Here is a 27,577-nt window from a genome sequence, read left to right as displayed (position 1 = left end):
GACATTTGAGACTTACAGTTGTTGGAAATGTCCCTGAAAATTCCCTTTTAAAACTACGTCTTCCTCAGTTATATATATATACAGTAGAGTCTCACTTATCCAACACTCATCCAATGTTCTGGATTATCCAACACATTTTTGTAGTTGCACATTTTTTAATGCATTGCACATTTTTTAATGCATTGTGATATTTTGGTGCTAAATTCGTAAATACAGTAATCACTACATAGCATTAATGTGTAATGAACTACTTTTTCTGTCAAATTTGTTGTTTAACATGTGTTGGTGCTTAATTTGTAAAATCATAACATATTTTGTTTAATAAGCTTTTTCTTAATCTCTCCTTATTATCCAACATATTTGCTTATCTAACGTTTTGCCGGTCCATTTATGTTGGATAAGTGAGAAAGAGAGAGAGAGATAATGTCATAATATAAAATAGTAAATTATAAAAAAATAGTAATCATACATATCCATAATACATACATAATTAAACAAAACAAAAGTAATAATTCACAGCAAGTGTGAGGAATCAATCAGGAACCTCCCTAGAGGTTTCCTGTCCCTCCGAGGAAGATAATGACAGGAGCCCCGCTCAACACCTGTCTTCAGCAGTGCCCGCCCCCCTCCCTCCGCCAGCCTATCCCCTTCGCCCGCGAGTTCCTTTCAAACCGACTTTCGCCTCTCTCCGCGGAGCTTTACGTCCCTCGAGGGCTCCCGTAAGCGGTGACGTCACGGCGTTCTCCCTCCCCATTGGCCGATTCAATCCTCGCGGGCTACTTGAACGGCGAAAGCGCAAGAGCGGCGGACGCGAAGCTGTTCACTGAGGCTGTGCCGCCGCCGGAGTTGGAGCTTCTCCCCAGCCCATCCTATCATGCTGACAGACGCCGCCGCCGCCGCCTCGGAGCGGGAGAACCAGGAGAACATTCCTCCGGCGGCGAAGGAAGGCGCCTCGGCCAAGCTCCCGGGCGGCCATGGGCAGCGGCTGGCGTTGGGGCTGCTGCAGGCCAACCAGTACTGCTCCTCGGACTCTTCTCAGGTAGGAGGAGAAGGCCTGGGCCTGCTCGGCCGCCATTTTGGCCTTTGGAGCCAAGCTGCATTTACACCAGGCATGGGCCAAGTTGGGCCCTCGAGGGGTTTTGGACTGCAACTCCCACCATTCCTAACAGCCTCAGGCCCTTTCCTTTTCCCCCTCAGCCGCTTAAGCGGCTGAGGGGGGAAAGGAAGGGGCCTGAGGCTGTTAGGAATGGTGGGAGATGCAGTCCAAAACCCCTCGAGGGCCCAACTTGGCCCATGCCTGGTGTACACTATAGAATTAATGCTCTGTGGCATCCCAGAGCGTTGAGCCATGCATTCCCTCCTTTGGCGGGACGTAAAGCCGAGCGAAAGGGACGGCTTGGCGCCCTTTCCACGCCTTCGCTCCTCTCCAAAAGAGGAAATCTGCATTGCAGATCCGGTCTCCTCTCCCCACTGCTGGCCCCATTCCTTGCTCAGGGTCCATAATCTCTTTCCTTCCTCTGTTGAACCTTTACAACCACCTGGCACCTGAGTGGTCTCAGCTGAGCCTTCATACTGCATTATAGTTCGAACTACATTACATAGCATTAATAGTACATAGTTGGGTGATAACCTTAGGTTTTCCTTCTACTGCTCTTGGATATCCAGCTGGAGTTGGGAGAGACCCCCCCGCCAGTCCAACCCCATTGCAGGAAAACCCAACCAAAGCCCTCCAAAACAGTGGTTCTCAACCTGTGGGTCCCCAGGTGTTTTGGCCTACAACTCCCAGAAATCCCAGCCAGTTTACCAGCTGTTTGGATTTCTGGGAGGTGAAGGCCAAAACATCTGGGGACCCACAGGTTGAGAACCACTGCTCCAAACAAATGGCCATCTATGTGTTGTTGAAGGCTTTCATTGCCAGAATCACTGGGTTGCTGTGTGTTTTCCGGGCTGTATGGCCATGTTCCAAAAGCATTCTCTCCAGACGTTTCACTCTAATCTCTGGCAGGCATCCTCAGAAGTCTATTGGAAACTAAGCAAGGAAGGTTTATATATCTGTGGGAGAAAGAATTCTTGTCTGTTTGAAGCAGGTGTGAATGCTTCAGTTAATCACCTTGATTAGCATTGAAAAGCCTTGCAGTTTCAAGGCATGGCTGCTTCTGGAATCCTTTGTTGGGAGGTGTTAGCTGGCCCTGATTCTTTCGTGTCGGGAATCCCTCTGTTTTCTGGTATTTGCGGTATTTCAATGGCTTTTCTGTGTAGTCTGACATGGTGGTTGTTACAATGGTCCAGCATTTCTGTGTTCTCAGATATTATCAGGCTACACAGAGAAACTGCTGAAGTCCACATGCTTGTGGACAATTTCAACAGAAAAGAGGAAACCATGAAAATGAACAAAATTTGGCTACCAGTATTAAGAAAACTCTAAAATCAGGACATTCAGTAAAGAACATTCAGGAAACAGGAATTCCAGACACGAATCAATCAGGGCCAGCTAACACCTCCCAACAAAAGATTCCCCCAGGCAGTAATCAGCCAGAACTTGAAATTGAAAGGCTATTCAGTGCTAATCAAGGTGATTAATTGAAACATTCTCACCTGCCTCAGACAAGAGTTCTTTCTCCCACCCTGGACCTTCCACAGATATAAACCTCCCTTGCTTAGTTTCCAATATACCTCACAACATCTGAGGATGCCTGCCACAGATGTGGGTAAAATGTCAGGAGAGAATGCTTCTGGAACATGGTCATACAGCCCGGGAAAATTCGAAGCAACCCAGTGATTCTGGCCATGAAAGCCTTCAACAAAACAGGAAATCTGCATTGCAGATTTGGTCTCCCCTCCCCAACTGCTGGCCCCATTCCTTGCTCAGGGCTAGTAGTCTCCTTCCTTCCCCGTTGAACCTTCACTACCATCTGGCACCTGAACTGTCTCAACTTAGCTGAGCCTTCAAACTGTGGTACAAGTTGAACTTCATTATGTAGCAGTGTCGATCAAGCCTCAGAGAGGTTGGGTGATTACCTTAGGTTTTCCTTCTGCTCTTGAATATCCAGCTGGAGTTGGAAGAGACCCCCCCAGTCCAACCCCATTGCAGGAAAATATAACCAAAGCCCTCCAGACAGATGGCCATCCAGCCCCCTCCAGAGAAGGGGTTCTCCCACATTTCCAAGCAGTATAGCCCTCCATCAAACAGCTTTTACTGTCAGGGTGTCCTCCTTAAGGTTTAGGTGGGATCTTTTTTCCTGCAATTTGAATCCATTGCTCTGTTCCTGTCTCCAGAGCAGGAGACAACAAGCTTTGGAGCCTCCTCAATGTGATATCCTTTCCATTACACTATGTAACATAATTTTTCCTGGATTATAAATGCCATTTCCTAATTGGTTCTGTCATAAAAACATGGGGAAAGTTTGAGATGCAAAAACTTTGCTTTTGCGAGACATCCTGCAGTACATTTTGCTATAGTTTTTCTGTCTCATAAGAGTCTCAAGCAATTCAACATATGGTAGTTTGTGGCACCCACAAAAACAAAGTTTCCGGAGCATAGCAATTACTTTCAAAGTAAGTGCTGCACAATTAAACAGGAAATAACACTTTCAAACCAGAAATATAACATTTTTTGAAATTTGTTACTGTTTTTTTTTAAACAAAAACAAAATAAAAACAAAACATGGCTATCAGGTCCCCTTATAGCCTTCTCTTCTGCAGCGTAAATATACCTCATAGGAGTTCATAGACATTTGAGCCTTTTGGCCCCCTTCTCTGAAGACATTCCAGCTTGTCAATACATCTCTTGAAGTGATATGACTTCCCTTGATCTGAACACTATGCTCCTTATGATGCAGCTTAAAATTGTGTTGGCATTTTTAGCTGCCACATCACACTGTTGGCTCGTGTTCAGCTTGTGGCCTGTGAAGATCCCTTTCATATGTACTGTTTTCAAGCCAGATGTCTCCAATTCTATATTTGTGCATTTCATTGTTTCTGCCTAAGTGTAGTATCCTATATTTCTCTGTGTTAAAGTTTGTTTTATTAGTTTTGGCCCAGCTCTTTAATCCGTTAAGGTCAGTTTGGATTCTGATCCTGGAGTATTAGCTATCCCTTCCAATTTGGTGCCATCTGCAGATTTGATGAGCACACACTCTATTTGTTGATAAAGGTGTTAAAGAGTCCTGAGCCCAGGGCAGCCCTTCTCCTCAGGATGAGGAGGCAGAGCCACTGGTCAGCATCCTTTGGGTCGAGCCAGTTAACCAATCCCAATAATCTTGGGCAACTTGCTGGATCTGTGGACTGTAATAAAAGAACTGCTTCTTAAAAGTTAACTCTCTTCACAGGTCCCTTTGGGTCAAATACCATGGAGTACAAACGATGAGAACTATGTGGATGTTCCTGTGGGGAAAATGGGGAGCAAGCAGCCTGCCTTCACAATTCATGTGGATGAGCCTGATACCACCAGGCAGAAGAAACGAATATCCAGAAAGACCATGCCTAGCGAAGACGCCCTAGGTTTGAGAGCAGCAGTTGCTTCAATAGGAAACAGAAAGCCTCTGACACCTATAGACAATCCAATGGACCTTAGTACTGGTAGGTGTATATTTTCTTTTTGCACAATAGTATTTGTTTCTCTTCTGGGCATTGTGTATGAAGCCTTAGCATTTTGTTAAAAGATAAAACTTGGTGTCTTTCTTCTATCTTGGATAGTAATGCTACCGAGATTTCAGCTGCATAAGACATTCAGTATGCATTGTAACTAAAACTTGAGCTGGCTATGTAATGACTTTGATCTCTGAAAAAAAAAACTTCCTGGTTGCTTCCAATGCTGTTAAAGAAGACCACACTTCCCTTGGAAGAGCAGCTGTCTATGCAAGGCTGTATGACGTTTTCTCCCAGGAGCTTATTTTTGAACTGACTCACTGTCTAGTCACTTAAATAGCTTTAACTTAAACCAAGGGCCTAAATAACTCAAAAGCAGCAGAGTCCACCTGGTTTTGGAAGCTAAGCAGATTCTGTAAGTTGTAGGCCAAAAACATATGGGACCCCCAGGCTGAGAACCACTGTTCTGTAAGAACAGGAGGCTTGTTCTGTAGGCAGGTAGTGGATACTCACATCTGTAACCCTCCAGCATTTTGGCCATTCCAGTAATCACATAATTCAAAACAATTACTGTACATACTCTTGCATAAGTCTAGGAATTTTAGTCTAAAATCGGGACATAAAGATGAGTGGAGGGGACTTGGTGCTCTTTCCCTGCAGTGGCTTGAGTGTCAGGAGAGAAGGTGCTGGATGCCCCTTCTGGCATGCATGCCATAGTTTGCCACCACTGGCTTAAACTGTCCTGGAAGAACATAAAAGAAACATTGTTCTCCTTTACCTGCCATGATGTCACTTTGGGATACATGGAGGGGAAAATGGTGGTAGTGGCAACCAGGAGAGACTGGCCTCCTGAGTCGGTGCTGGCACTTTCCTCTCAGCGTATCCTTGTTTGTATCCATAGTTTTCACTCCAAAAATCTATCCTTGACTTATATGTGAATATATATGATAATACTTTGTGGCTGGGAGGTGCAGATTATGTGACGTTTGATTGAACATGTTTGCCTTGTCACCAAATTGTTGTTCATCACTGTGCCAAAAATATTATGGTACGTATGCAAGAACAATTCCAGATTGGAAAGAACTACAGTATACTTCATAACAACCACTCCCTGTCTTATAAATATGGTTTCACCAAACAACTGTTTAATTTAACCCATGTATTGGATTTTAGGGTCGCCAAGTATTATGGATATGTCAATAGTCCAAGAAGCAGAAGCAAGAGTTAATGTTAATCATGTACCAGACTACATTGAAGACATCTACAAATATCTTAGGGAAATGGAGGTAAGAACAGTTTATATACATGGGCCTCTCTAACCTTGTTCTATTGACTGATATGGAGTTCTCCTGGTTTCATAGATATAAGAAGTTAGTATAATTAGGGCCACTACCACTTTTACTTATCCTTCCGGAGGTACAATTTTATACTTAACTACATGCAGTCCATAGAATGTTGTTAGGACATCAAAAATAATCTTCAAGTTGAACCATTATTGAAATTGATGGAGGCTGAGGTGTTCCAGTTGCATAGTTTAGACAACCTCGTCCAAACATGTGTGCCTTTTATAGCATAAGTTTTCTTCCTTGATCAATGCAGTATGTTATATGGTGAGGTACTTAATAGATATACTCCCTTGTAAAATATGTACAAGATCAAATTAAGTGAATCTGGTGTACCTCTGTAATGAAATTCTGACACACATAAGAGCCGTTACAACTTAATTAGTTTTAAGCAGCCCAGTGGATGCCAAGGGTCTATTCAAAATCTAAAGTGTAGTATGGACAAATCGGTGAAAACTTGATGATTTTCTTTTACGATCCCTAAAATCCCCCTTGCATTAGAGCTTGCCAACCGTTTCTCACTGCAAATGTCATTGGCCCCAAGGTCACACATTGCGTTGAAATGGCAAGAGATATCTGCCTTTTCTTATAGGTGAAATGCAAGCCCAAAGTGGGTTATATGAAGAAGCAGCCAGACATCACAAATAACATGCGGGCCATTCTTGTGGACTGGCTAGTGGAAGTCGGTGAAGAATATAAGCTACAAAATGAGACCTTGCACTTGGCTGTCAACTACATTGACAGGTTTCTGTCTATGATGTCGGTGCTAAGAGGGAAACTTCAGCTTGTTGGAACTGCAGCCATGTTGTTGGCATCGTAAGTCAACTTTTTTAAAATACTGGTTTTGACAAACTTCTTTTTCAGGAAATGTAAGCATTCTCAGGTTTTATAAAACACAGAAAACTCTCTATGACTATATACAAGATTGGACTATTATTAGAGACAGATGCCTGGGCAAGCTATAAAACCTGTGCTATCTATTTATCTATAGCTATTGTACAAAGGTGCGACTATGTGGCTTTTCATGTTGTGGGGTAGCTACACCTTGCTGTTTTAGGCAGCCTAGCAAATGCTATGAGATTTATAATGTATTATAATGTAACATCTGAAGATCCTCTCCCTAACTCCAATTTTAAAACTGATGCTTATAGCATATACTGGGGCACTCAGTAAACAACAGTTGACATTTTCTTGTCAACTTTCAAGTTTTCTCCAAATTGTCATTCGTAGTGAAGTCCATGGATGTAACTAAGATACAAACATGGAAGTGGTGAAATAACCACATTGGCTACTCACCTCACTAACATGCATATTGATAATAGAACAAGAATGATGCAACATTATGCTTTCCTTTTGTCCACTGTAGAAAGTTTGAAGAAATCTACCCTCCTGAAGTTGCAGAATTTGTTTATATCACAGATGACACTTACACAAAAAAACAAGTCCTCAGGATGGAGCACTTAGTTCTGAAAGTCCTGTCATTTGACCTGGCAGCTCCTACAATAAATCAGTTCATCACTCAGTATTTCTTACATGAGCCAACTAGTTCCCAAGTGGAAAACCTAGCATTGGTAAGTTTTGGAAATTCTTCAGAAAAGCCAAGTATAATTTTAAAAAGTTTATGAGGGTTTTTTTTTGGTAAACCAAACGTTTGTATGGCACTCATAGTAGCTTGTGAGATACAGCCTTGTTTGGGTACTACAGCATTTAAGAGTTCTCAGTCATTACTCAGAAAATACAGGCGGTCCCCAAATTACAAACATCTGATTTACAAACAACCCATAGCTAAGAACAAGGGTGAGACATCAGGAAGTGAGAGAAATCTACCCCTCAGAAGGGAAATCCACTCCTGAAAGAGTTATCAAGGGAAAAAGGTGTCTCAACTGAAGCTTTATCATCAATCCTTGTTTCTACAAGAGGCTACATTTTTCAAAATCCACTTATCACAAGGACAAAAAGTGAGGTGAAATCTTCTGAACAGAGGCACAAAAAGCAAAACAAACACCACAGGGGTGTTAACGCTTTTATCTGCTATCCAAAGCTTACACTGTATATATGGCTGGAGTTACCCTTAAAATGTATCTGTTCCGACTTACATATGAATTCAACTTAAGTACAAGCCTACAGAACCTATCTTGTTCAGAACTTGGGGCCTGCTTGTACTGGCTGTAGTTGTGTATGAGAGGGTACCCTGTTTCTGCTCTTCAGATCTGGGTTGATCCTTTTTATGCATTTGCTTCAATGCTTTACTGTTTAAATTGTGGCTTTGATAGATAAAATACAGTGGAATGGCATACCACTTTATCTAGCATACCACTATGAACTGGTATGCTAGATAAAGCTTGCTAATGCCTAGTTTGCTTACACAATTTTCCAAACCTGGAATGTTATGGAGACAAGGCTTGGCTTTGAGTGGCTTGATTGGGAAAATGTACAACAGTGTCTACAAACAGAAGCTTTTTTCTCTTTCTTTACAGTATTTGGGAGAACTAAGTTTAATTGATGCTGAAACGTACTTGAAATATTTGCCATCAGTAACTGCTGCAGCTGCATTTCATATAGCAAACTATACAATTTCTGGGAAAACTTGGGTAAGTATAAAACATTTAATTGTTGTATATCAAGACGTAATTGTCTGGTCCTCCATTTTAGCCTGAATGAATAGTCTTTTTGATAGTGTAAATTGTTGGAAAAAATCACATAACTGTTATGGGATGTTCTAATACTCGCTACAAAATTATTAGAATTCTAGTCCAATCTGACCTCTTTCGAGGTAAGGTACCCTACTAAGGAAGTCCTTCCAGGAAGGCTTGACGTGTCAGCCCCATTGATGTCTTTGCTCCCTAGCTTCCCATGGTTTATTACCTTATGAGACTTATGCTGTTGAGTCTTACGGTGCATCTACACTGTAGAATTAACACAGTCTGACACCACTTTAACTGTCTTGACTCAATGCTATGAAATCTTGCGATTCGTAGTTTGGTAAAGCACTAGCACTCTTTCGCAGAGAAGGCTAAAGGTCTTGTAAAACTACAGTTCCAGTGGTTTCATAGCATTAAGCCATGGCAGTTAAACTGCATTAAATCTGCAGTATAGTTGCATCCTGAGTTCTTAAATTTTCTTTTTCTAAATGTCCTAGGTATTGGAACTCAGTATAAGCATTCTTTTGACATTGAAGGAGATAATCAGTCACTTTGTGCTTGAGGCAGACATGAACATACAGAAAATGCATTTAACTCACCTGCCTAGAATTTCATGATCTCTACCATTCATAGGCTTTTGTCATTGTAAGACACTATGTCTTTTAAATGTTGCTCAGAAGAATTGAGTAAAACAAAGATTCAGTCTCAGTTTTGCTCTGTTTTAAAGTTCTAACTGTTCTACCCTTGACTCCTGGCCTATATGTTAGAGCTTTTCCTGGCCTAATACTTTCAGTTCCTGTGGCCCTGACCAAAGTTACATGCTTAATGGAGATGAAATAAATTATCTTCCTAGAGAGACCTAGACCAGGTCTTCTAGCATAGATTCATTGCACAATAAAATAATGCCACTTTAATGAAGTTCAGACAACACAAGGTGGGCTCGTGCTCCTGTGCCCCTTAATCAAGTACTCTGGATTCTTAATGTTCAGAGTAATGAATTTGCATTAGGAGAAAATAAGTCTCACACTCCTTGCTGCTTAAGCTTTCCCTATAGTACTATACTGTCAAAATTCAGGATAGTCACAGAGAAGAAATACTTTAATCATGGAAATTCGTATGTTGACATGGAAAAAACTAAGCAAATACCGGACCTTTTTCATAGACGGATGCTCTCACTAAAGTGACAGGATACACACTGGAAGATCTTAAGCCTTGCATCACAGACCTCCACAAAACCTACTACAGAGCTGCACAGCATACTCAACAGTCTATACGGGAGAAATACAAGGCTGTCAAGTAAGTATAGGACTAGGACCGCAGCTGTTCTTTAATTGCTCTGTAGTTAAACTGCAAATAAGTGCTTCATAGATAAGGCTGATAACTGAGTATGATCAAAATGGTGGAGAGCAGAAATAAGAGTTAACATAAATACTTTATTTTTTCCAGGTACAATGCGGTATCACTTATTGACCCTCCAGAGAGACTCAACCTATAACAATCAAATAAGACTTGAAATGTCAAAGGTGTATAGTGCCTCGAAGGGTAAATGTACAGTTTTAAAATTGTATTTAGACTTTGATCACTTTGGTATATTACCATAGCAAATTATGAGGGTCTTTTTTACTTTTATAATGTTTTAATGTAAACTTTTGTACATGCAATCTTGTTCTAAGTACTTAGATGATGCTCCTTTTAAAGTTCTGGTGAAACAGACTGAAAACCATGCCGGGACACCATTTGGGTGTCATCTTTCAACCTTTTTTTAAAAAGAAGAGCAGTGTCGGTGGGGATTCTGGCTGTAAATGACAAATCAAGATGGTGCAGTGGAGTTGATATGCGCACATACAAGATGGCAAAGTTTTGGTTCCCTCTGCTGACTATATATAATTAAGTTGTGATGATGTATTTAGTAAAGTCAGCTAGTGCCGAATAACTTCAGTATTTGAAAGTGAGGCTACTATAGCATTTTCTGCTGTCAAATAATTTAACCTGGCTGCGATATATTTGTTCTAGCTGCCAAAAGTAGTACCCCTCACTGTATGCTATTAAAGTGGTTTCACTCAGACCCACAGCAGTTGAGTCTGAAAGAGGTAGTCCTCCTGTAACACAGGTCATAGCTAGCTATTACTTTTCTGAAAATAATTCCTGTCTTATACTTAGGTTATAAACTGAGACTCAGCAGCCTCTGAGCAAGCAGAGTTCCTGACCTACAAATGTATTCAGTCCTAGAGGTAATGCAGAACTCCTAGTTAGGGCATGGAGATAGCTTTGGCCAAACTGCTGCTTTGGGAGCCTACTATCCTATATCCCAGATAAAGGTGGACATATGCCTTAATATGGGCAGCTTGAATAATGGACAAAAGGCTTGACGTGGACAAAATTGTTTTTGCAAGTTGAAGTACGGGATGTCTTGTGCAAACTTAATCCTAGTTTAAGGTCTAAACTGTAAACATGGTGAACTTTTTATTCTTCTTGAAATAGAAATGGATTCAAATGTAACACTGCTTGATATGATGTGCTCATGATAAACCAATGCCTGGAAAGACTTAAATGTAAACCATCTTGAAACAGGTCAATAAAATCCTTGAAAAGGGACTTAGTAGTAATTTAATTGTATAAAGCAAATATAGTCAATAAGTTGTTTCGCTATAAGTGAGGCAATAAGTCCTGTTTCACAGTGTGAGAGGTTTTTGTAACAAAACAAAACATATTTAACCCAGTTTTTACTCGGAGAGGAATGTTTCTAGCAGCTTTTGGCCTTCCCACCCTCTGTCATAACACATTTGTCGTAGCACAATAAAGTGCAGAACATATCAAAAGTTCATATTTTCTCAAGAGCTTGTATATTGTCTTTTGTAACAATGTAAATGTCCGGGCGGGGGATGGGGGCAGTTCTATGCTGGAAGCACTGGCTCAGAAGGGGTAAGTAGAAAAAAAATGCCTTTCTAGATCTCCAGGAAGTAGCTGGAGATCTGGAATAGCAACGTTATATCTTCTGCCAACAAAACTGTAGCTGTGCGCTGTCTAGATCCCTTGTTCCTGAACAGTACATAACAATCACAGCATAGTGCAGCACATAGAAGCCTTGCTGCTTCTGTGCATTTTTTCTAAAGTGGTGGTAAGGTTTCATGCTAGCATAATGGCAGCAGACTTGGAAATCAGATGCATGTTTTATAAATCCTTCTCAATTCATCTAGCTTCGTGGATTGTGCATTTCTGCATTTTAACATGGTAAAACAGTGAGAAGGCTTTTAAGTCCCTGGGTGCTGCAGTTAAGTTCTTTTGAGTACACTGGAGGATACTTCAACACAGAAATAAAGGCATTTTTCTAGTGTATGATATAGGCTATTGACACAAAAAGCCTCGAATTTCAATAAAACACAAAAAGCTTATATGTAGTGGGGCAAGTAAAAAAACTTTCTAAGGGACAACTATCAGGCAAGGAGTGCTAAATGTCTCAGTCACAATGTCCAAACATTACAGGTGCATCAAAAAGTGTGCATACTTAACCAATTCCAGCCACAAATTCTTGACCATTGGTCATGCTCAGTGAAGCTTAGAGGTCATACAGACAAAAACAACTTCGTATATGCCAAAATGTCAAAAAGTAATTGAAGGTAACATAATTTATATAGTAATATTAACTCTTGTCTTTACTACCACTTCACTGCCCATGTTGAAGTTTTTTATAGTATACAGAGTGCACTCGCACACCTTGACTTTATATATTTTGTTGTTTTATACTCTGCAAATTGATTTAATTGGCACAGTTGCCACATGGATACAAGAATTTCAATAGTGAAGGTGCGAAATATTTTTCTTCCACTCCCTACTGCTGCTGTCAGGAAACTACACATGATCCTGGCATGAATGGGTTACATAGATGTATAGAGGATGCTGGTATGGATTTTACAAGGGTTACAGCACTCAAATAATTAGAATTTAATATTATGGTAGGCTGCCATTTTTGCAATCAAGAAAACTAATGTGTTTACAACATATAAATAGACCAATAAAAACTTTATTAGAAAAATGCACATATATATATCTGATGAAACAAACATGTACACCATTACAATTCTTTTCAGCAACATAAACTATGTTATTACATATAAGGGAACACTGGTTTTGGGCACAAAAAGTCAAATTACACAAATATGATCCGTTCGTTTATTTAGTAGCTCTTTTTTTCTTCTTTTTACCACCTGTTTTTTTACTCATTGTGTCTTGTTTGGGAGAAGTCTCTGTTCTGTAGGGAGAAGGAATTTGAGCATGCATAAAACAAATCTAACATGACCTCACAACTGGACAATATCTTAATTTTATACTATGCTTTAATTGAAACCAAGTATATACCGGGGTGGAGGGTGGCATTCAGTCTCCCAGGGCCATTTCAAAACTTATTAATTCAAATGCACCCTGGGGATAGATGGGCAATTTCATAGCATCAGGACTACTTGAGGGCCAGAATGTTGATTTCTAGATCACTTCCTGATGGACAAAACATCTGTAGCCAAAAATAGAGCAAAACTGTCTTTTTATCCCTGGGGTGTTGGTCCTTAAGGGGGAAAAAACTTGAGTTCTTTTTCACAAACTGGCTGTTCAGGGTGTCCTATGACAGGCCAAAGCAGCACCAGCTTCCCACCTACATACTCTATGTGACCAAAAGAAGATAGACTACATGGACCCATACAAAGATGGAATTCTTACTACGTTTTTGCATTCTCTACTTATCTGGATTCAAAACAGATCACTATGAGTGACTGCATGGATAACATGGAAGCTTTACACACATACTCCTCTATGTCTCATTTCCTACTACTTTATGCACTACCACCCTCCCCTACTTTAAAGGTAGTCTAAAGCCATCAAAAAAATGCTGAAGGCTCATGCAATATTGAATTTTCTATAATCAACATTCTTGTGTAGCTGAAGAAAATGGATGTTATATTGCAGGATACATGCCTAATTAAACATTATGCTTTAGGAGCTGACATCCTGGTCCCACGTTCATTTTTAATTTGCACGAAACAGCACTCTGGTGATCTAACACTACTGTGAGGCTGCCACTACTTCCCAGGAGTAAGTAACATGGCTGCAAGAATGATGGCAATCTAACCCTAGTAGCTGGAGAGATCCTATTGTTACTTCATGCCAATTAAAATATTTGGAGTAGTGGGAGAAAGAATGCTTTGGCCCACTCACTGGCCAAGAGTAATTAATTGAAGTTCATGCAAGACTAATAGCAAGGAAATATGAACCAGGTCAATCATTTTTTTTGTTGAAATACAATAGTCTGGGAGGGGGTGGGGGGAATGTTCAAGAGATTACCTGTTCTTGTTTGTCACTTCTGGTTCTAGGATCACAACATCTTCCTCTTCACTGTCAGATAAAACAATGGTCTCATCTGGAAGATAAGAGAAAATCAACAATCCGGACAAAAACCCCAAAGATTGCTTTGTTTGGATAAATACTAATAAGGGTGAGCAGGAAATGAGGCAGGGAAGGACGGTGAAGAGAATAAGTTGCTGCAAAAAAATGCCTTTAGCCCTAGGAGGTGGAGGCAATGGAGGTCCAGCAGAGGCATTATCATGCTAAGGTGGAACCATGGCTGTTTGGAGGAAATCTGTAGCATGAATGGTTTCTTTCCAGGGGTGGGTTTAATATATTCACATGCCCCCCTTTATTTGTTATTTATTTATTGAGAACCCCAAAGGGTTCTCAAGGTGGAGCACAACATATATACAGCAAACATGTAATGCCGGAACATAAAATAAACTATAAATTATAAATATACATAACAATAAAATCAGATATCTGCATTTTAAAATCAATTATTTAAAACCATCACAAATCATTCATACCGGATCGGGTCAGCAGGGTAGTTTCCAATTGTTGCTTATTGCACTGTCCCAAAGGGTCCCACAGCCAAGTTTTTACCATCTTCTTAAAGGACAGGAGGGAGGGGGCTGATCTGATCTTGCCAGGGAGGGAGTTCCATAGCTGAGGGATGATCACTGAGAAGGCCCTCTCCCATCCCCGCCAATCAAGCCTGTGACTTTCATGGGGATCCTGAGCCTCTACCACCCACATAAATTGAGTACTGGCTGTACTTTTACTGTTCTTTTTTTCAACAGCAACACTATACAGATAATAGGTAAAACATATTTCAGCCAAACCAGAAAATATTTAAACATTCTGTTATAAAAACTTCCTAAAGCACCTCCTTTCTGCATATTCAACTGACTAGTATTGTAGTCATCTATTCTTTTTTTTCTGTATCAAGTATGTATCAGAGCAGATGCAGAGTCAGAGAAATGAGTTTTTCAACTTCATCTTACTTCATTTTATTCAAAACATTTTTAAAAGTTACTGTTTAGGTTTAAAAATTATACCAACCTTTCTGATTCCTTGTCCTGACACTAGCATCTCCTGTTTCCAAATTCTGGTCTTCTACTGTTATAGGTTCATCCTGAGCAATTTCATCTTCTTCCTCCTCTCTTTCAGATCCCTCAAAATCACCCCACGAATTCTCAAGTCCTTCTCCAATCTGGGCTGTGCCAGAAGTCCACAAAACTGGCGTGGCCATGCTAAAGCCATTAAGGAAAATCCTGAAATTGTCAAAAATTGACTCGATGGGTTTTTTTGGTTCTGAAACAGTCTTGACTTTCTGCCACATTTTGCTCTGTGCTTTGGAGGGACAAAGCCTGTTTCTATCCTGAAACAATAAGCAGTGATGAGGATTGGGTGGAGAATGCAATACATTTTTCTGATTAAAAAACTGCCTACTCATTGTTTAAAGAACAGCAACATTTACCCGCTCTAAGATACACTTCAGCTCAATTAATATGTAGCAGTTGTCATTCATTTGTTATATATACCAACATGCCTTTTTTTGAAAGTTTTTCTACCATTACAGAGGGACAGAAAGCATTCCCGGGTACAACCTCTTTTTTTTTTTACCTGGGAAAATGACTGCTTCTGATAGTGAACCTATTGTGGGAACCACAAGGATAAAGTCAGCATCAGACCGGGGTTGTTACTGGTCTCTTACACCATTTGTGAATTCTTAAATCAGCATAACTTTTTCCTTGTTAGAATGTACTTTCACTTCTGGGGTTAGATTACTTGTTGCACACTAATGTTATGGCTGTGTGTTCTATGCATATTTTTTGCTTGCTTACTATAAACTGCCCAAAGGATTTTATGTTATAGGGCAGAATATAAAACCCATTAACAATAAAGAAATGGGTTTCTTAAATTTGTCTTTCCTTGCTGGTTGTATTGCTGGTTGTATACTCATCTGCTGACAAAAGCCAAGTATAGGACATTCTACAGTACCCTCACATTTCTCATCTATTCTGAGGATCAGATTCTATGTTACTGGCAGAGAAGTGAAGTATGCAAAGCATTGAACGGCATAAAAATCAACCTGCAACTTATTTTTGTTAAATGTTTGGAGCTAGCCATGAAGTATCTTGGATTTCTGCTCCCTAACAGCTGCATATCACTGCAACCGTACGATTTTTGACACTAATTTATATAACTGTTTGCAGGCACACATGTGAAAAATTCTGAGCCATCTAAACAGGAAAGCCATGTTTTGTTGCCTACCCGACTTTCTAGCTTACCAAGTAAAATAATCCTTACTCTCCGAGTGTTGCCCAATAACCCAAACCACTCATATAATGACTATTTTTTAAAAGATACACTTCTGAAGGAGGAAATGCTTTGGCAATTATTTCTTCAGCTTGCTCTTGTACATCTTTGGTGTCCACTGGGGCTTGTTCGATCTTAAATGCAGTAATTCTTTGGTTAGGAACAGATTCAGCGAATCCACACTTCCCCCCTTCTTTCCTATTAAGAAGAAAAATGTTATTAGTCCAAACATCAGCTGACATGTTACAAAATGCAACATAATTATGAGTTTATTCTTATCATTTTATATCTGCCCTTTTGAAAGATTTCATCCTTGTCTCAGAACTGCATGGTATCATATGACAAACTTCTGGATAACCTCACGTAGTGGTTTCATGAAAATACACCTGGAAGGTCTACTTCTATATACAATGTGGAAAGACAACTTGTTGTAATTTTTTTCCATTTGAAAACATGATTCTAAGAATAGTCCCCATCTAAATAAAGTAGAAATTATTGTCATGAAAGTCACTGCATAGGCTTTGAAGATCCAGATTCAAAATGATTCTGGGAACTAAAATCAGATTTTACTTATAGCCATTTTGCTCATCACTAATAAAGTCAAAAATTGTAGCAATTACAGTGACTTGGCGCAAAATCCAAGGTGACCCGTCAACAGGGTAAGAAATCTCTGTGAAAGAGGTTGTGATGCTCATAATAGATGTGTGTACTGTATAAGAAAAAAAAATCTTCTCTAAAAAGTATGGTATATGATGAAATACTGATGTGAAAGTATGTATAGAAATATTTCAAGAAAATCATAACATTTCAAAAAAATATGAATCACATAACTTGTAAGTTAAATAAAATCTACAAATAAAATTCAAGTAAAACTTACTATGTGTAGCTTAATTTAAATGACAACAGTTTAGTGACATACAAGTACACAAGTAGCATTTCCAAAACTCACCTAACTTTCTGGTCATTTTCCAAGGCTTTTTGAATAAGTGCTGTAATTTCTGCTACTTTAACCCCTGTTATTTTGCTACATCTTAGAACCTGCAATAAATAATGACATGGGTAAATGCAAGAGATTAATTCACAAGAAAAAATATAACATAAACTCAAATCATGATGCACTAGTGTTGGTGCCACTGAAAATGTTTATGAAAAATGCTGTCCATTTGAAGTCAAAATGTAAATCCTTGAAACTGTTTTAAAAAAACTATTAAAACTGATATGTAATTATCTTTATTATTAAAGGAATATCACATTCTGAACTCTGAAATTCAATAAATTATTACATTTAACTAAAGTCGAATAATGAAACATTTATTTCTGATTCTTTGTTTTTTTTAAAAAAAAATATTTTATTAGTTTTTTTTAAAATACATCCATACCTTCAATACTCTTATATTTCACTCTTAATTCATTGCATCAACTATATAAATATATATATCTAGTATGCTGTTTCTTTTCACCTCTGTGTCCCCCCACTCCCGAGCCATTTCAATTTACATTCTCTTTCCAAAATACCATTTCTTCTTGTGGAAGTAATTTCCCATCTACTTCTTTTAAACCCTTCTCAATAAATTTTCCCCAAACCTCGTTAAAGTCATTTTCCTTCCATACCCCTTTCCTAACTCTTAATCTATATGTAAACTTATCGTTTATTGCTAATTTCCATAGTTCTTTATACCATTCTTCTATTTGTATGTTTATTTTACCTTTCCAGTTCCTTGCTATCAAAAGCCTTGCTGCAGTTAACATATTGTTTATTGCATCCTTCTGTGTTTTTTTTCAAATTCTGAACATTATATAATGACAACAATGCAATACTTGCACTTTTTCCTATCTTCTTATCCATTATAGCTTCTATTTCTCTAAATACCTTTCCCCAAAATACACTTACATATTTACATTGCAACCACATATGTATATATGTACCCACCTCCTGGCAACCTCTCAAAAAAAATTGTAGCATTTTTATTAATGTTTGCTATCTTTACTAGTGTTAAGTACCATTTCCAAACCAGTTTATAATATTTTTTAACACGTATCGATAGGTTCCTTAAATGTCTTTGATTCCATAACTGTATCCAATCCACTTCCCTTATCCTAATCCCTAAATCTTCTTCTCATATCTCTCTTAATATTGCATCCTTTAATTTTCCCCCTTGATTTCAATTAATATCTTATACAATTTACTGGTTATTCCTTTCATCCTATGGTGTACTCCCATTGCTCTTTCCTTTTGTATCATTTGTTCAAACTGTAGGATTGCCTCCTTCCCCATTATTTTTTATCCAGTTCTTGGACCATTGTTCCAGCTGTAAGCATTGGAACCATGAGAATTTGATATCTCTAAATTCTCTCAGTATAGTTTATTTCTTCATGTCCGCTTTTATCCAATCTCCAATTTTGTCTATATTCTTCTCTATCAATTTTTTATCCAGTATATTTTTTAGATTTTTTTGGGAATTTCCTATCCATTATTATTGGTGTTAATGTTGAGCTTACTGACAATAATACTTTCTTGTATCTATTCCAAATTTCTAGCACGTTTCTCAACATTGGGTTTTTTACTCCCTTAATTGCTTTCCTTTTTAAATCCTTAAAAAATATGTTCCAAATTTTTTCCTCTACTTCATTCGAACCTTCCTCCAACCATTCCAAGTCCTCCTTATTTGTCATCCCTTCTATAACTAGTCTCATCCTGTTTCTGATTCTTTGTAAGGAACAAGCACTAGCAGCATGCTTACTTTCAACTCAACACAGACTACAGAAATGATGAATACTTCATCACGCTAATAACATTGACTATTCATGCAGTAACCATTTAGAGAAAGCGGTAACAGGAGACATTTTCACTGTAATTGTGTAAAATATGCTTTTAACACCATTCGAGTGAGGCGTTTTACTAGAATGTCAGATTTTCAACAATTTGCTAATTTAACACTACCACCGATTGTATTTGCCCAAGTACAAGTCAAGTTTGGGTTAAACAAAAAATGATTTAATGTAAAATATTTGCAAATCTTATTTAAGATCTGGATCCAGACCTCTTATGCAAACAAAATGACCTTATTTGTTCACTTAAGGATCTAGAATCTGACAGAAGCTTCGTAATGGAGGAAAGGGCAAGACTCCTATATTATTCTAGAAGATCAGTGTAAAAAGCAATTCTCAGAGCTGCTGGGGAAAAGAGGGTTTTTAGAGCACTACCTTGCCACCTTTTCCTCTCCTGCAACCCATTATCCAACCCACTCATTTTGAATTTCATATTCTGTTCAAACTGGAATCATGGCATCGTCCTATGATTATACATAAAGGATCAACCAATTCTTGGAGATGAACATAGAAAGATACACATAGAACTTTCAGAAACTTTATTACCTGATCTTTTAGCAGCATAATCCCACCACTAGATTGAATTGTACAAATCTCACGGTGCTTATTCATGGCAATCACAAGGAGGCCATCCATAACTCGCTCCTCCTGTTCGCTAGGATCCACCAACAAGAAGGTCCTGAAACCATTTGAAACAAACAAGCAATAAGACTTTTATGTAAAGAATACATGAAAACAACTCAACTGCCAAAGCAATATTTATTTTTATTGTGATAAACAAATACATTTTACATGTGTCATTAATGCAGGTTTTATTTCTATGTATTTCAAAAGCAAATATAGATTGGTACTACCACAAAAATCAGACATGCTACATTGATTTTTCACATTTTAGCCATATTTCTGACAATTGTCTTCCCAAATTATTCATATTATCAGAAAAAGCAAGAAAAGAGAGGGGAAAGGGAGGAGGCATACTATTATATATTTTAGAAACCTTCTGCTAAATACCTTTTGGTGTATGAATTCTAGCAACATTGGCAAAGCATTTTCAGTGAATTAATGTGAACTTACCCTTGCTGGAAAAAGGCAAAGCTTACACAGATAGGCATATGGTGGATACTCAGTGGGACAGGGTCACGTTCCTCAGGTGTATACTAAAGAATGTAATATGCAACCATATTTTAATTAGCCAACATTAAAAAAGACAGAATATACTGAGAATTGTTACAGAATCCTTCATGCCTCAGATAGAACAAAAGTCTAAAACTCCTTTTCCATGTTAAAGCAAAGAAAGCCATTATACTGGTTTTGTTACTCTTAACAATGGTTACCGAGGACCCACTGTAACGTTAACTCCCAGTCCTTCGATAAGAGTGAAAAGAAAATATATATATATACCATTAAGCTATTTGTATATATTAGTAATACAGTTGAACTTCAAATTTTGCAAGTTTTAATGTTTATGGATTTAATTAATTTTTCACAAGTTTGCCATCAATAATTTAATGGGAATTACTATTTTTGAGTCTCTGTGCATAGACTAGAAAATGTAAAAAAAACTAAAAAAGTTTAGTAAACCATCCATGCATAAAAGACATGTCCAGTACTTTTTGTGTTAAATATAATCAACACTATTAGACATGACTGGAGTTAACGTCAGGGGAAAACCTTTACCTATTAGAGTTAAGGTTTGGGGGGCTATACATATTTGCAGTTTTTCCACTTTTGCCGACATGGTCTCCTGTTTATCTCTTAAATCAATACTAAGAACTTTTCATATCTAAACAAACAGTTACAAGTTTCCAACTCTAACCCATTTATTTTATGTAGGAATCCAGATTTCACACACAGCTATCAGCCAATTTTTGATAGACAATCTGTTTGGGAATTAAGCTGAACTTTGACCTGCCTTTAAGCAAAAGTATATACTTTTGCTTACAGGTTATATAATACAAAAATATGTTCACTGTTCAGATGTTGCCTTACTTTGTAAATACAAAAACACTTTGATGGAACATCTGGATTTTTGATTTTTTAAAAGGAGACCTTACAAGACTGGTCAATACCAAACAGTTAATTGCTAAAAAAACGAGTGAAAAGTACCAGTGTTACTTCTTCTCCTTGTACTGATACATCTGGCCTCCGAAAGTGACACAATGCCACAATTGCTGCTATACTTGCAGCATCAATAAGGTTTCCATTATGGTTCAGCACATGCAAGTCCACACGAATTTGCCACACCTAAGAAAGAAAAAAAGATAATGTAATTCTCTCCTCACGGAATATCTCCTTGTTAAAAACTACACAAAACTTTATTCTTTAGCAACAGGGCAAAACTCATGTGAGTGTGTTGAATATGTTTGTGTGCACACATTCTAGCTTTTAGCAGCTTCCCAGGGTTTTCCTCGCAAATCATCACACTTGCCATGGCAGAAGTATTTCATATGTGCTACTAACTATACAAACATTGGAAATTAAACCCTTATCTTTATGCTCATAATTCAGTCTCAAACACATTCTAAGCAGATCCAGGGAATAGGATACAAATTTAACTTTAATCCCGCTGATATCACTCTATGATGAAACCTCAAATCAGCTTAGGATACAAACAGCACTTAGGTATTTGATGGTTTTAATAATGTTTTAGAAATTTATTCCATTTTCAACCATCTTTATTTTATTGATGAAAAAATACAAAGATGAGAGACTCATTTAATCAAAAAGAGACTCATTTAATCAATGGGGATTATAGAAACATATCAGAATTCCACACGGATTCAAGTGGATACAAGTAATACGATTAGGTCAAATGAGTTAATTTTTAGAGTCATTAAAGTATATTTTTAGAATTAATGCTATTACATACCTTTTCACCAGCAACAACACACAGAGATTCAGTATCTATACACTTGGAGTTCCTTAGGCATCTTTCTAACAGTCGATTCAGTTTTACAAGTAACTCAGGCTGTCTAGAATTAAAACAATAATCCTTTAGTTCCAAATAATTGAGAAAGACAAACAAAACATTTCTTGAGGAAGTGCTGAATGTTGATACTAGGGGGAAGTAGGGCCACATACCTTCCAGGCTCAAATGCAGGTGATGCCATCGGAGAGAGTTCAAGATTAAAGAAAAGTATGCCCTCTGTTGCACGATTTGGCTTTGGGGTGACAAGCTCACAGGAGACTTGTCCAAGAATCCTATAAAGAGAAAAGCCACCACATAGGCAAACTTTTAGAGCAAAATTTCAACTGGTTGCTTAAATGTTTAAAATAACAAGCATTCTAAAATTCACATTGTCTTAGAAAGAGTTGATGTTTACTTGATACAATTAATTGCCAGAAAACAGACAATGATATTACACGTATGACTTCCCCGTGTAGCAATAGAAAATGTAGATGTGGAACACTGGGTGTTTACCATTGTGTGATACATGTTTTAACACTGTTTTTGGAAGCTGCTTTGGATCCCACTTTGGAAGAAAGGTGGCATATACATTAAACAAATAAATAAAATAGGATGTTGCCTTACACAGAGTCAGATGGTCTAGCTCCCTCAGTATTGTTTGCACTCTCCAGGTTTCAGGCAGAGGTTTTGTTACCTAAAAACGCTGAAACTTTCGTCAAGCAAACTTCGTACTCTTATTGAGATATGGTCCTTTAAAATACGTTTTGCACATAGTCCTTTCCACCTTTTCCTTTGCACATTATAGTTAACAGGACAGTAACTTGGTTGCTCAGCATTTGTCTCAGTTAAGAACAAACAAAGGTATCAACTGAAGGCAGATAGCCACATGTGCAACAAGATAGGAGGAATCAATAAGTGATGGCCATATCCCCTATTCTGAGGTACCTCGTTTTTCCAAGCTCCACAATACAGCAGCCATAGTCGGAGCCAAAGGAGATGCGTAGATTTCTGTAGTCATAGCACTCTCGTCCATCAAGACGCTATAAAGACAAAACAAGGCAAAATTACAGATGTGAAGTATGGGACTGTGGAGGAAGTCAACAGAAGGACAGACACAGCTGCACTAAATTATTTGTACACCGTAAGAAGTCACTTCATAGATTAGATTAACCCACTCTTACAGTCCTGAACTCTTGATTTGCCAAATGTGAAGAGTTTCCATGCTTAAAAGCCACTTATATGGCACAGAGGTAATCATTTTCCTTATTTCTCATCTTCGGGAGATGACTTTTCCCTTTGCAGCAGCCATTAATGACACTGAAATCCCACAAAGCAGGAAAAAAGGTTATTGATAAATCTGACACATTGGGTGTCTTTCACACTACACAGTTAGTGTACTTTGATACTACTTTAACTTCCAAAAATTGATCCTAGAGAATTTGGGTACCTGTAATTTGGTGAGGCACTAGAGCTCTCTGGCAAGAGAATTCAAAGTACCCTAAATGCAAATACAAGGATTCCACCGAAAGGAACCATGGCAGATAAAGAGGTATCAAAATGCTATAGTAGTATAAAGAAGACCAGAGTGCCCGTCGGTGAAGTTAATAATAATTCATTTATTACCCGTTTCTCCTCACAGCTTAAAGTGAGGTACAAAACAGCCAAAACACATATACCAAAATACAAAATATAATGCTCAAATATATCAATAGAATACAAATTTAAAATTCACAGCTCAAAATTAATTGTTTATCTGGGAAGCTCTGTGAAGCAGGAGACACTCACCAAACCTAATCATTCCCCCAGCTTCTAACTACAGTATATTGTATTTAAATTTCTATAAGTCAATAACGGAATTTTTAAAATACTGTTTATATTAAATCCTGTTTTAATGTGTGTACATTTGTATCTTTAAAATGGCTATGCTGATGCTTTTATGTTAAGCCGCTTTTGAGTCCCCTTCGGGAGACATAAAACAGAGTATAAATAAATACAATAATAATATGTTGTTGAACGCTTTCATGGCCGGAATCACAGGGTTGTATGTTTTCCGGGCTGCTAACACCTCAGAACAAAAGATTCCCCCAGGCAGGAAGAAGCCAGGACATGCATCTGGCAAGGCCATTAATGCCAATCAAGGTGATTAATTACAACATTCACACTGGCCTCCAACAGACAAGAGTTCCTTCTCCCACCCTGGACCTTCCACAGATATATAAACTTTTCTTGCTTAGTATTTTTCCAATATACCTCACAACCTCTGAGGATGCCTGCCATAGATGTGGGTGAAACGTCAGGAAAGAATGCTTCTGAAATATGGCCATACAGCCCGGAAAACACACAACAACCCACAATAATAATACTTATTTGCTTAAAGTGGTTATTTGTCACAAATTCATGCACATTTAAGTACTGGGTTGCTGTGAGTTTGTCTTGTCTGCTTGAGGCAAGTGTGAATGTTGCAATTGGCCACCTCAGTTAGCATTGAACAGCCTAGCAGCTTCAAAGCCTGGCTGCTTCCTGCTAGGGGGAATCCTTTGTTGGGAGGTGTTAACTAGTCCTGATTGATTCATGTTTGGGATTCCTTTGTTTTCAGAGTGTTGTTCTTTATTTACTGTCCTGATTCTAGAGGGTTTTTTTTTCATTTTGTTCATTTTCATGGTTTCCTCCTTTTTATTGAAATTGTCCACATGCTTGTGGATTTCAATGGCATTTCTGTGTAGTCCGACATGGTGATTGTTAGAATGGTCCAGCATGCCTATGTTCTCAAATAATATACTGTGTCCAGGTTGGTTCACCAAGTGCTCTGCTATGGCTGGCTTCTCTGGTTGAGTTAGTCTGCAGCGGCTTTCATGTTCCTTGATTTGTGTTTGGGCAATGCTGCTTTTGGAGGTCCCAATGCAGACTTGTCCACAGCTGCATGATATACGGTAGACTCCTTCAGAGGTGAGAGGATCCTTCTTGTGTTTTGCTAAATGTAGCATTTTCTGGTTTTTCTTTGTGGGTTTGTAGATAGTCAGGAATAAATCCTTCTGGAACATGAACCAACCTGGATACAGCATATTATTGGAGAACACAGAATAATATGGATCACGGCCATACAGCCCGGAAAACTCACAGCAACCCTGTGATTCCGGCCATGAAAGCCTTTGACAACACAATATTTATTTGCCTAATTGTCCTTTGCCACAAATTCATGCACATTTAAATATTGTTTTCTGGGATGACTTCTAGCATTCAGGACTGGAGAGTAGATTTTAATACTATCTTAATCTTATCCTATCCTATTCGTCGTTTTAATACTGACTAGTGAAAAGTGCAGAATCAGGTTGATCTCTTTTGTCCCATTACGTTGCAACCTGTCCTCCAAACTTGCTTCAACTTTTCAGTTTCCTAATATGTGGCTGAGGAAGCATCTACACTGCAGAAATAATGCAGTTTTAAGCCACAAATCCAGGGAGTCGTTTTAAAGGCCTGCCAAATAGTGCTGTGGCCTCACCAAACGACGACTCCCGGGATTGAGCCCCGGCAGCTGAAGTGGCATAATACCGCAATAAATCTGCAATGCAGATGCACTCTTGAATGAGGCCCATGACTACAGCCTCTTCTCCTCGCTATCTAACGCACCTTCCGCTCCTCGATGGCTTTCAGCAGGAAGCGCTTCTCGCAATTGGACAACGGCGTTTCCTTCATCCCGAGGCCGATGTCTTATCGGCACTTTAATTGAGGCCGCGCTGCTCCTTTCCGGGTTCCGTTCTGACGACGTCATAGAGCGGGCGCACTTTAAAAGCGTCACTCCAAAGCAGAGCTTCTTCAGCCAATGGAAAGGAACGTTACGTCATCGAGGAAGAAAGGGGGAGGGATCTCACCCATTCTTGCCTATGATATATCTACCAAACACGTCTACTGGGTTGCTGTGAGTTTTCCAGGCTGTATGGCCATGATCCAGAAGCATTCTCTCCTGATGTTTCGCCCACACCTATGGCAGGCATCCTCGGAGTTTGTGAGGTATATTGGAAACTATGTATAGGTCCAGGGTGGTAAAAACGACTCTTATCTGTTGGAGGCAAGTGTGAATGTTGTAAATGGCCACCTTCATTAGCATTGAATGGACTTTCAGCTTCAAGGTCTGGCTGTTTACTGCCTGGGGAATCCTTTTTTGGAAGGTGTGAGCTATCCCTGATTGAAGTAACACAACCTACAAACTATCTACAGACCCACAAAGACAGTGGTTTTCACCCTTCCTAATGCTGCGAGCCCTTAATACAGTTCCTCATGTTGTGGTGTGCCCCCAACCATAAAATTATTTTTGTTGCTACAGTACTTCATAACTTCATTTTGCTATAGTTATGAATTGTAGGAGCCCCGGTGGCGAAGTGTGTTAAAGCACTGACCTGCTGAACTTGCAGACCGAAAGGCCACAGGTTCAAATCCCGGGAGCGGCTTGAGCGCCCGCTGTTAGCTCCAGCTCCTGCCAACCTAGCAGTTCGAAAACATGCCAATGTGAGTAGATCAATAGGTACCGCTCTGGTGGGAAGGTAACGGCGCTCCATGCAGTCATGCCGGTCACATGACCTTGGAGGTGTCTTCGGACAACGCCAGCTCTTCGGCTTAGAAATGGAAATGAGCACCACACCCCAGAGTCAGACATGACTGGACTTAACGTCAGGGGAAACCTTTACCTTTACTTTTATGAATCGTAATGTAAATATCTGATATGCAGGATGTGTTTTCATTCACTGGACCAAATTTGATATGCACAAATTTGAATACTGGTGGGGTTTGGGGGGGGGGGGAAATGATTTTGTCATTTGGGAGTTGTAGTTCACGTACAATCAAAGAACATTCTGAACTTCACCAATGATAAAATTGAACCAAACTTGGCACACAGAACTCCCATGACCAATAGAAAATACTGGAATGGTTTGGTGGGCATTGACCTTGAGTTTTGGAGTTGTAGTTCATCTATATCCAGAGAGCACTGTGGGCTCAAACAATGATGGATTTAGACCAAACTTGACACAAATGCTCAAAATGCCCAAATGTGAGCACTGGTGGAGTTTGGGGAAAATAGACCTTGACATTTGGGGGGTCTAGTTGCTGGGATTTATAGTTCACCTGCAATCAAATAGCCCCTTGAACCCACCAATTATATAATTGGACAGTTTGGGCTTTTGGTGGGAGGATTCGTCGTCTGTTTCTAAAAAGGAAGAGGAGGATAGGTGAAGAGATCTTCAGCCTTCTCTTTGCCAAAGGGGTTCCTAAGACTATCAGAAATATGTGTTTTCTGATGGTCTTTGGTGACCCTCTGACACCCCCTCATGACCCCCAGGTTGAGAAATGCTGCTCTAAGAAAATCCAACAAATGCTATGTTCATAGCATATGTTCACTTCGGTCATCTGGAGAGGCCCTGCTCGTGATCCCGCCTGCGTCGCACGAGACAGGGCCTTCTCTGTGGTGGCCCCCCGACTCTGGAACACCCTCCCCAAGGATCTCAGACAGGCCCCTACATTGGCAGTCTTCAGAAAGAACTTGAAGACCTGGCTGTTCCAATGTGCCTTCCCAGATTAATAGGAAATCTCCAATACCAAGTCCCATAAGCACTTTA

At 39.2% G+C, this 27,577-nt stretch overlaps 2 protein-coding genes across 2 annotated transcripts; one reads left to right on the top strand and one right to left on the bottom strand.

Annotated features, from left to right (window-relative positions):
- The first annotated feature begins 761 nt into the window (after nucleotides 1–761).
- Nucleotides 762–11,167, top strand: ccna2 (cyclin A2). The gene is made up of 8 exons (XM_062983606.1): nucleotides 762–1,039; nucleotides 4,329–4,578; nucleotides 5,761–5,873; nucleotides 6,523–6,746; nucleotides 7,297–7,501; nucleotides 8,408–8,521; nucleotides 9,735–9,868; nucleotides 10,019–11,167. Exons 1-8 carry the CDS (start codon nucleotides 875–877, stop codon nucleotides 10,065–10,067), a joined length of 1,254 nt encoding a protein of 417 aa, XP_062839676.1. The 5' UTR covers nucleotides 762–874; the 3' UTR covers nucleotides 10,068–11,167.
- Nucleotides 11,168–12,573: 1,406 nt separating this feature from the next.
- exosc9 (exosome component 9) lies at nucleotides 12,574–25,755 on the bottom strand. The gene is made up of 12 exons (XM_003221801.4): nucleotides 25,596–25,755; nucleotides 22,914–23,008; nucleotides 22,142–22,261; nucleotides 21,930–22,032; nucleotides 21,167–21,304; nucleotides 20,135–20,217; nucleotides 19,607–19,739; nucleotides 17,181–17,269; nucleotides 16,283–16,429; nucleotides 14,972–15,162; nucleotides 13,904–13,979; nucleotides 12,574–12,821 (listed from the first exon to the last, which is right to left on the bottom strand). The coding sequence occupies exons 1-12, from the start codon at nucleotides 25,659–25,661 to the stop codon at nucleotides 12,743–12,745; spliced, it is 1,320 nt and encodes a 439-aa protein (XP_003221849.2). The 5' UTR covers nucleotides 25,662–25,755; the 3' UTR covers nucleotides 12,574–12,742.
- Between the last annotated feature and the right edge of the window lie 1,822 nt (nucleotides 25,756–27,577).

Source organism: Anolis carolinensis, chromosome 5 (assembly GCF_035594765.1).
Source record: "Anolis carolinensis isolate JA03-04 chromosome 5, rAnoCar3.1.pri, whole genome shotgun sequence".
Lineage (NCBI taxonomy): Eukaryota > Metazoa > Chordata > Lepidosauria > Squamata > Dactyloidae > Anolis > Anolis carolinensis.
This window is presented reverse-complemented; position numbering and strand designations above follow the sequence as displayed.

Bases quoted from the DNA above. Each gene is read 5' to 3' on its own strand.
- exosc9 (XM_003221801.4), bottom strand. From the start codon at position 25,661: ATGAAGGAAACGCCGTTGTCCAATTGCGAGAAGCGCTTCCTGCTGAAA. The intron at 22,033-22,141 runs GTATGTGGCCCT...TTTTAATTCTAG, and splicing joins CCTGCATTTGAGCCTGGAAG to ACAGCCTGAGTTACTTGTAA. The intron at 17,270-19,606 runs GTAATAAAGTTT...TATTTATTGCAG, and splicing joins TTATGCTGCTAAAAGATCAG to GTTCTAAGATGTAGCAAAAT.
- ccna2 (XM_062983606.1), top strand. From the start codon at position 875: ATGCTGACAGACGCCGCCGCCGCCGCCTCGGAGCGGGAGAACCAGGAG. The intron at 1,040-4,328 runs GTAGGAGGAGAA...CTCTCTTCACAG, and splicing joins GCTCCTCGGACTCTTCTCAG to GTCCCTTTGGGTCAAATACC. The intron at 4,579-5,760 runs GTAGGTGTATAT...ATTGGATTTTAG, and splicing joins TCCAATGGACCTTAGTACTG to GGTCGCCAAGTATTATGGAT.